Below are 10,010 nucleotides of genomic sequence, written 5' to 3' on the forward strand. Positions count from 1 at the left end.
TAATTATCAAATATCTAATAAGGAACTACCTTTGACCTAAATTTGCTACTACTTACTGCTTAGTTAATCTTGCTTCTCTATTAGTTAATAGTATTAAGTTACGTGTTAATGTAGTACTACCTATTACTTCCTGCATAGCTACTTGTTAACAACGGACCATTATTCTTAAGTGTTACCCTTTAAAAGACATTTAAAAACCTTAGATCATTATTATTATTGTATTGAAAAGGTAACATGATATATATAATAGTACCATAGTATTACCCAGTTTTATTTTAGTGTTACTGAGATACTATTACAGTTTTTTTATTAATATTTTGAATCGTTTATTATCTTTATATTTACACTATTTTTGTTCAATGTTTTAGCAATTTTGTGGTGTGTTTTTAATTTTTAGTAGTTTTAGTTGATGTGTGTGTTTGTGTATGTGTGTGTGAGTGTATATATATATATATATATATCGTATATGTGTGTATGTATGTATAATTTTTCTTTTAGTTGTATTTTGTACATCAAAGTAAACTAAATTTAAAATAACAAATGTTGAAAAAAGTTGTTAATATTTTATTTTATTTAAATTAAACATGTATTTTATTTCAAGTAACATTTTTTATGGTTTTAATTAGGGATGCACCGATACCACTTTTTCCAGTACTCGCCCGATACCGATACTTTTATTTTTGGTACTTGCCGATACCGAGTACCGATACCAATATTTTATTGCATTTGTAAATTGTTTAAATATTGGGTACAGAAACCAAAAGGGTATGTATAATGTTAGTTGGTTAACTTCATTTATCAAATAGATACAGTCAAACCAAAATATATTCAGACACCTCAGGAGCTCAGTATGGGGCCGATACCGATACCAGTATCGGTATCGGTGCATCCCTAGTTTTAATTGTAATTTTAGTTTTAGTTAACTACATTAACCCTGGTATTACCATCTTATACCATTTCTTTGTTCCACTGAGTAACTTACTTAGCCTCTTCATTGCTCCAGAGGGATTATTCCTGTAATTATCGTAATGTAATGAGTACATTCTTATCTACAGTGGGGTCAAAACGATTGATTTGCATAATATATATATATATATATATATACAGTATATACAGTATATAAATAATTTTTTATTTATATATAAAATAATTCTTTACAGAATTATTTGAGTAAAAAGTGTATTTGATGAATTAACCTGTATTACAAAATGTTGTATTTTTATCACTGTATTTTTGTACCTAATTTTTGGATAGCACTTTTTGGTTTTCATTTAATTTTATTGTGTCTTGTTTCTCTGCAGCTCTGCTTATCTGCTTCTTTTCTGTCTGTCAGGTTCTCCATTTGCACGGGGCAGTCTGAAGAGCTCAAAGCTTGAGGGCTCTTCCTTCCATAAAAAAGAGCGTCGACTGAGATTCTTCATCAGGCACATAGTGAAGACGCAAGCGTTCTACTGGACCGTGCTGTGTCTGGTGGGACTCAACACACTGTGTGTGGCAGCCGTGCACTACGACCAGCCTGATACGCTCTCCGACTTCCTCTGTAAGTCTGTCCACCTGTCTGTTCACTTACAGCAGACCCACACAGAATATTTCAGAATTTTCAGTTTTTTATTGTGAAGGAAAATCGGCAGAAATTTGAGCATGTACAGTATATTCTGTGCGGACGTGCTCAAACCTGTGAAGTTTCTTATCGTTTCGTTTATGGAGAGATAATTATGTTTAATTTGTTGTTCCCCATTTTCCTGACTGTTTATGGTTTCCTAAATTCTTTACAGAATTATTTGAGTAAAAAGTGTATTTGATGAATTAACCTGTATTACAAAATGTTGTATTTTTATCACTGTATTTTTGTACCTAATTTTTGGATAGCACTTTTTGGTTTTCATTTAATTTTATTGTGTCTTGTTTCTCTGCAGCTCTGCTTATCTGCTTCTTTTCTGTCTGTCAGGTTCTCCATTTGCACGGGGCAGTCTGAAGAGCTCAAAGCTTGAGGGCTCTTCCTTCCATAAAAAAGAGCGTCGACTGAGATTCTTCATCAGGCACATAGTGAAGACGCAAGCGTTCTACTGGACCGTGCTGTGTCTGGTGGGACTCAACACACTGTGTGTGGCAGCCGTGCACTACGACCAGCCTGATACGCTCTCCGACTTCCTCTGTAAGTCTGTCCACCTGTCTGTTCACTTACAGCAGACCCACACAGAATATTTCAGAATTTTCAGTTTTTTATTGTGAAGGAAAATCGGCAGAAATTTGAGCATGTATATTCTGTGCGGACGTGCTCAAACCTGTGAAGTTTCTTTTCGTTTCGTTTATGGAGAGATAATTATGTTTAATTTGTTGTTCCCCATTTTCCTGACTGTTTATGGTTTCCTATTTTACTTTCTGAAGATGTTTCTCTTCTTTTATCTTTGTTTATACATTAAGAATCAGAATTAGCTTTATTTGCCAGGTGTGCTCAAACACACTAGGAATTTGTTGTGGTTTTTCTTTTTTTTATCAGGTGCTCCTGGTGCATACACACATGCATACATACATACATACATACATACATACATACATACATACACATCTGACATGAGAACAGAAAAAAACATTTAAATAGTAAGACTTAACAAAAAATAATGTGTATACAAAAAATAATGTGTATGAATCTGGAACAGTAGATTTATGTACAGATTTGTGCATTTGTACTCACTCTAGAACTGTGTAAATAAGAGATATCCATATGTATTTACATAATACTTGAGAAAAAGGCAATAATTAAAGATGTAGAATGAATTACGGAAATGAATTACAGAACACAGGTAATGATTCATGTGTTAGCTGTTTAAGCTGGAGATGGCATTGGGGAAAAAACTGTTTTTATGCCTAGATGTTCTAGTGCGCAGAGATCTGTAGCGTCTGCCTGAAGGGAGAAGTGCAAACAGGTTGTGTCCGGGGTGAGAGGGGTCTTTGATGATGTTACCTGCCCGTTTCTTCACTCTGGAGTTGTACAAGTCCTGAAGACTGGGCAGGTGCACACCAATGATCCTTTCTGCTGTCCTAACAGTCCGTTGCAGTCTTCTTAAATCTGATTTGCTGGCTGACCCAAACCAGACAGTTATAGAAGAGCACAGAACCGACTCAATAATAGCTGAGTAAAACTGTGTCATCTGTGCCTGTGGCAGGTTGAACTTTTTCAGCTGACGAAGGAAGTACAACCTCTGCTGGGCCTTTTTCACAATGGAGTCAATGTGAGTGTCCCACTTCAGGTTCTGAGAGATGGTTGTACCCAGGAACCTGAATGACTCCACTGCAGCCACAGTGCTGTCCATGATGGTGAGTGGGGGGAGAGCAGGGGGGATTCTCCTGAAGTCTACTATCATCTCTACAGTTTTGAGGGTATGCATCGTTTAAAACAGTGTAGCAGTGGTCCAGTATATTGCTGTCTCTGGTGGGGCATGTGATGTTCTGTCTATATTTAGGCAGTTCGCGGGTGAGATTAACTTTATTAAAATCACAGAGAACGATAATGAAAGAGTCCAGATAACGTTGTTCTGTGTGTGTGATCTGATCGGCCAACAGTTCTAGAATGGATATTCAATTAGCTTGACCATAAAATTTACTAATCGTAGTATTAGACAGTATATCTATTGTTTGAACAGTATATCTGTCATTTGAAATCAGCAAATTTCTTGCTTTTAAAGTGTTTGTGCTCTATTTATTTAAAATAAATATATTTTTTTCCCTACATAATGCATACATTTATGTATTTTAAAATGTGGATGCACAAATGGCTTTCTTTATTGTCTTTGTATCTTTGACCTTTGCGAACGCTCTTTCTCTCTCCTTTCCCTCTCTCCTCAATCCAGACTTTGCTGAGTTCATCTTCCTGGGGATCTTTATGTCAGAGATGTGTATTAAGATGTATGGGCTGGGGACCAGACCTTATTTTCACTCCTCCTTCAACTGTTTTGACTGCATTGTGAGTTTCTCTCGTCCCTCCTTCTTTTACTAAAACCAAAAAACATTTGAAGGAAACCAAAACATTATACCAGCTGTTCATTCCTCTTTCAGGTCTTAAAGGGATAGTTCACCCAAAAATGAAAATTTGATGTTTATCTGCTTACCCCCAGGGCATCCAAGATGTAGGTGATTTTGTTTCTTCAGTAGAACACAAACGGAGGTTTTTAACACAAACCGTTGCAGTCTGTCAGTCTTATAATGGAGGTGAATGGGAATCACGGCTTTGAGAGTAAAAAAAAAACATACACAAACACATTGACACTCTATCTACAATCTCAATTGGGAGTGTCAATGGTCTGTTTTTTGAGATAGGTGGCGGTAATGCACATATAAGTCGCAAGAAGAAGAAGAAGACGCCTCACTCGCAGGCTGAAGAAGAAGACGCGAATGCGCTCAGGACAGTTCAGACATTGCGTTGAAAATGTCTGAGGTAAAAAAAAAAAGAGGTAAAAAATGATGTAAATACTGTTCAGTTTCTTGCACAGACCGATCGTTTTGTGTCTTTTCACATCAGTGTATCATCACGAGCCGCAGGGTTTAATTTGGTTTTGTCTGTGTATGTTTTATGACTCTCAAAGCCATGATTCCCATCCACTGACATTATAGGACTGACAGACTGCAACGGTTTGACTTAAAAATCTCCGTTTGTGTTCTACTGAAGAAACAAAGTCACCTACATCTTGGATGCCCTGGGGGTAAGCAGATAAACATCAAATTTTCATTTTTGGGAGAACTATCCCTTTAATGTTGATAAAGTTACTGAAGTTAGTTAGTGTGTAACTGAAGAGTTTGTATAATTCGTAATTCACTGCATTGTAAAATAAATGAGTTTCTTAATCGTTATTTCAATGTTTTGGATGTTTTGATGAATAATGATTTTGTGAGAAGTGTGAGAAACAGATATGTGTTAGTGTTTGACGTTGGGTAAGGGGTTTTTGTTTTGTGGCTTGCTCTTAATGAATGAGCTTTAAATGTGTGTTTTATATATGTGTGTGTGTGGGACAGGTCATTTGTGGCAGCATTTTCGAGGTGCTCTGGGCTATGATCCAGCCAGGAACCTCGTTTGGGATCAGTGTGTTACGAGCTCTCAGGTTACTGAGGATCTTCAAAGTGACCAAGTGAGTCTCTCACGTCTTGAGTCCCATGTCTGTCTTTCCGTCCCACTCTTTGTCCCTTTGAAATGTTTTAAGAAGGACTAAGCATTTTAAATGTCCCCCTTTCCCATGATCAGGTATTGGGCATCTCTGAGGAACCTGGTGGTGTCTTTGCTGAACTCCATGAAGTCCATTATCAGTTTACTCTTCCTCCTTTTCCTCTTCATTGTGGTCTTTGCATTGCTGGGCATGCAGCTGTTTGGAGGACAGTCAGTATAGCACTAAAATACACATAATAATAGAAAATGTTACTTATTTATTTATTTATTATGGGTCACCAGAGTCAGTACAGGCCCTAAATAAGGCACGGCATGGAAATACTCTGTGTAACAATAATATAACCACCATTTCTTCTCTTCAGGTTTAATTTTGAAGCTGGCACACCACCAACAAACTTTGATACTTTTCCTGCAGCAATAATGACAGTATTTCAGGTGAGCAAAAAGTGCCCATTGAATAGTGTGCAATCATTCTGTGTGTTTTTTCCATGGCTTTGTGATTATGGACCTTTTCTCTGCACCTTAGATCCTAACGGGTGAAGATTGGAACATGGTCATGTATGATGGGATCGAGTCTCAGGGCGGAGTCAGAAAGGGCATGGTCTTCTCAGTCTTCTTCATCGTTCTTACGCTCTTCGGCAACTGTATCCATACACAAAATAGTGCATGCTGACACGCTGTTAATTTTCACATACACCAGTGAAGCATTAATGTGATGTTCCTTAACCCGTCTGTGAACAGACACTTTGCTCAATGTGTTCTTGGCTATCGCTGTGGACAATCTGGCCAATGCACAAGAGCTGACCAAGGTAACATGTTGCCACACTTTTAGGGTAATGGATCAAGAGTTAAAAACAAACAAACAAGCAAACAAACAAATTAAAAAAAGTAAAATTCAGTAAAAAAAGAAAAGCTTTATTTACACACAGCCATGCTCATGTAAAATTAAATATTAAAAGATAAAGATTTATGATCATTTTAAATATTTTCTTTATTTTCTTATGGTTTCTCCTTCTCTCTCTCAGACTGTTTATCCTTCACACTCTTATCACATTTGAACCAATATTCTTCATGTTTCTCTCCATGTATAGGATGAACAGGAGGAAGAGCAGGCAGCCAATCAGAAAATGGCTCTTCAGGCAGCCAAGGAAGTAGCAGAGGTCAGCCCACTGTCTGCAGCCAGCCTCTCCATTGCTGCGTGAGTATCTCTCTCTCATCTCTTTCTCTTTCTGTCTTGCTGCCACATTTTCTCTCCCACAATTTATTTGTCTTACTTTTATGTTTGTTTTTATCTGTTCAGGCTATGTGTTGCTCTTGTGTCAGCCAAATTAACATAGGGGTCAATAATAGAAAAAAAATAGCAACGCTTTTTGGTTTCCATCAATCAAAAGTCAAAAGAGCAGCATTTATTTGAAATATAAATCCTTTTGTAACATTATAAATGCCTTTACTGTCACATCAATTCAATATGTCCTGGCTTAATAAAAGTATTAAGTTCTTTCCAAATAATTTATAAATAAATATAAATGTTTTTAATGACAAACTGTAGATAGGATCACATTGTATCCTACTGGAAATACAGTTTGGGTTGGTAAGTGTATTTTGGAACATACAGTAGATTCTAACTGGTTGTTAGCTTATTTTTGGAACATGGTTAACCAGCAAAAAAAATACTAAAGTTACTATGTTCCAAAACACAGATTTAAAGAAACATACATCATTTTCTGTTATGTCTGGTGCTATAGACCTATAATGTTGTGTTCCCTGTCCATCAACAAGCTCATCTGTGATCTTCTCACAGTTATATACACACAACTTACATGCAGAGGCACAGAACGATTAAAGATGATTCCGGTTTGTCAATGCATCCAAGTATTTGTGAGGAAAAGAAGAGAGAATCGTGAGAAAATATGTGTGTATCAGTGAGGACGAGCTTGTGAATGAGGGAGAAGAGCAAAGAGATGTTCTGTGTTTCTCACATGCTGTTTTCCTCCTCAGCGTGACAGTAAACTCTGAGCGTCTTGATGCAACAGAACACTTTCTGGACTGGTATTTATTCATTTATACTCTTTCTGTTCTTTCAAAATGCCTCTCTGTTCGCCCCACACCACCCACACTTCTCCCATCAGCCTTTTCGACATGTGCATTTCCTCCTCGGTTCTCTGTGCTGCTCCCCGCTCTGTTCTCCAGACCGCTGGGTGGGATGGGGCGGGTTTGTCACTCCTCGTATCGTCTTCTCTCTTCATCCTGCTACTCATCACCTGCTGTTCTCCTCTTATCTCCTATACTTTCTCTCTTTCACATGCTTTGCTCCAAGGGTTGGGCACCTGTGATGTGTTCACTCCCAGAATTATTATAGTTATCTTCTTTGTGTGTGTGTGTTCTGTGAGTGAGTTTGACCCAAGCGGTGCAATCATCCTCTTTAACAAATGGTAACTGGTATCTTGTAGGTGGGCATTTTCAGCCTGCGGTAGCTGCAGCAAGCTCACTTTTCCCTCTTGATGATTACTAATCCCAGATCTACTGTAAATGTCTCTCTCTCTGTCTCTCTCTCTTTTTTTGCAGTAAGGAGCAACAGAAGAACCACAAAGGTTGTAAGTCGGTATGGGAGCAGCGCACTAGTGAGTTGAGACGACACACCCTGATGAACAGCAGAGAGGCTCTTTACAATGAGTTGGACCCTGAAGACCGCTGGAAGGTGAGAAGAAATGACAGGGAACGAGATGCTCGGTCAAAGAGGATGGATTTATGTATCTGTTATCAGCTGATATATTTTTTCGCATCGGTCGATATTGCATATTTAAATGTACTTTTCCTCTGTTTTTAGATTTCGAATAGCTTTGCCATAATCTAACGTTCACGTAAAGTGAATATTTAAAAACACAAATAATTTAATAACACTGTTAAATGTAATCTCAAATCTCAAAATGAATATCCATTATTATTTTGAATATTTATAATGTTGCGTTTCCTAAATTCACTTTATGATTGGTTTCGTTTAAAATTATTGGTTTTAGTTTTTAGTGTCTTATTTTCATTTATTTAGACAAAATAGCATCAAATGTAAATATCAGCCATTTATTCTTTATTGAGCATAACATTAAAATAATTAGAAGCTTATCGAATCAATAAGAATAAATGTTTCCTAATAATAATATATACAGTGACCCCAGTTTACAGGTTCACTGCAAAAATATTCAGTGGTTTTTTGTTTTTTTTCAGTATTTCTGTCTTGTTTTCCATTGTTTAAACATCCTTTAAGCAAGATAAGTCTACTAAATAATCTTTTAAACAATCCACAAGCAAAATACTATGTATTATGATATTAATCCCTCATGTTAGTCTGCTCAATCTGGCCAACAGTGCCCACACTGCCAGCCTGGTACACACTGGCAGCGAGAGCAGCCTCATTCTCACCAACCCTTCCTCTACCACTGCTAATGTTACCAGCACTGGTCACCTGGGCATGAACCCCGATTACACTGCCGTGGACATTCCCCCGATGTTCCCCTCCAGTAACGCCATCCTACAGGGTGAGAGAAAGAGCTGAAAAGAATAAATAACCTTTTTTATTTATTGTCTTAATCGTCTGTCTTACTATGATGTTTCCCTTCCTCACGTCTCCACAGTCAATAAGAATGCAAACACCGAGCCCCTGCCCAAGAAGGAGGACATAAAGGGTGATGATGATGATGAGAAAGATGATGGGGGGCCTAAACCCATGCCACCCTACACCTCAATGTTCATTCTGACTACCACCAACCCGTGAGTGCAGTCATCTCTGTGAAACTGCCAGTCCTGGCACTGTGACTCTGCAGTTGGTCAATATTCAAAATTGCATTTTAATGCATTAACCCTCCCCTCCAACTGCCAATAATAATAATAATAATAATATCTGGTGTATAATGACCACTTTTCAAAGTCCAGTCAATTCCAATGGATAAATCAGTTCCTGTCCTACTTATTTCCTACTTGAATATCCTGTTTCATTCGGAAATTTCTCCAATTATTGAAGTAAAATAGTGTTCACTCTTCATGTTGACATTAAACAAAACTGACTGGAGTCACCTGGTTTCACCCCTTACTGTAGTTTTTATATTAAATTAAATGAGCTTTCTTTCAAAAGATGTTGTTGCTTTTGTTATTTTATTGTCTTTTTTATGAACTTCTACTTTAGATTTCGGAGGTTGTGCCACTATATCGTCACGCTCAGATATTTTGAGATGTGTATTCTGCTGGTCATTGCAATGAGCAGTATTGCCCTGGCCGCTGAAGACCCTGTCTGGCCCGATTCTCCCCGCAACAATGTGAGACACTCCCACATCTCAACATCCTCTCTTTATGTCTCTGTGGTTCAGTCCATTTTTGTCTACTGGACTTGTAACCATATCATCTGTCCTATGCTTCTAATCATTACCTAATTTGCTAGTTCACTTCTCCATCATTTTTATCTATTTATTTATCATTCTTTATATTCATCTTGTCATATTGATTTGTCATAAAGGGTTTAATTGTATTGCTAACACTGTGTCGCTCATCTGTGCTTTCAGGTCCTGCGGTACTTTGACTATGTGTTCACGGGTGTGTTCACCTTTGAGATGCTCATTAAGGTACATATCTATCCTGCACAGCTGTCTGGGCTAGGACGGTCTATGCTTCACTCTTAAACACATTATATGTATATTGTATTTAAAGAGTTGTTTATTGGTCTCCATGTGGTGTCATGCAATAATATGAAGTATTATAGGGTTCATATTCATTTTAAGTTCATATAGTTGCACATGATTTTGGAAACAATCATAATACAAGGTTTGGGATCTATGATTATAATTTATATATATATATATATATA

General features: G+C 37.3%; 1 protein-coding gene across 1 annotated transcript in view; it reads left to right on the top strand.

Annotated features, from left to right (window-relative positions):
- The window catches only part of LOC107737767 (voltage-dependent P/Q-type calcium channel subunit alpha-1A-like), a 115,608-nt gene that overhangs the window by 48,645 nt on the left and 56,953 nt on the right, over positions 1-10,010 (top strand). The window contains exons 11-24 of the mRNA XM_016549389.1: positions 1,334-1,540; positions 3,852-3,964; positions 5,011-5,123; positions 5,237-5,368; positions 5,521-5,593; positions 5,685-5,802; positions 5,900-5,967; positions 6,250-6,356; positions 7,157-7,207; positions 7,724-7,888; positions 8,462-8,691; positions 8,788-8,923; positions 9,336-9,465; positions 9,709-9,768. Coding sequence (XP_016404875.1) covers positions 1,334-1,540; positions 3,852-3,964; positions 5,011-5,123; positions 5,237-5,368; positions 5,521-5,593; positions 5,685-5,802; positions 5,900-5,967; positions 6,250-6,356; positions 7,157-7,207; positions 7,724-7,888; positions 8,462-8,691; positions 8,788-8,923; positions 9,336-9,465; positions 9,709-9,768 — 1,703 coding nt within the window. The remainder of the gene's footprint in view (positions 1-1,333; positions 1,541-3,851; positions 3,965-5,010; positions 5,124-5,236; positions 5,369-5,520; positions 5,594-5,684; positions 5,803-5,899; positions 5,968-6,249; positions 6,357-7,156; positions 7,208-7,723; positions 7,889-8,461; positions 8,692-8,787; positions 8,924-9,335; positions 9,466-9,708; positions 9,769-10,010) is intronic.

This window comes from Sinocyclocheilus rhinocerous, unplaced genomic scaffold (assembly GCF_001515625.1).
Source record: "Sinocyclocheilus rhinocerous isolate Xijiao unplaced genomic scaffold, SAMN03320098_v1.1 scaffold43, whole genome shotgun sequence".
Taxonomy (NCBI): domain Eukaryota; kingdom Metazoa; phylum Chordata; class Actinopteri; order Cypriniformes; family Cyprinidae; genus Sinocyclocheilus; species Sinocyclocheilus rhinocerous.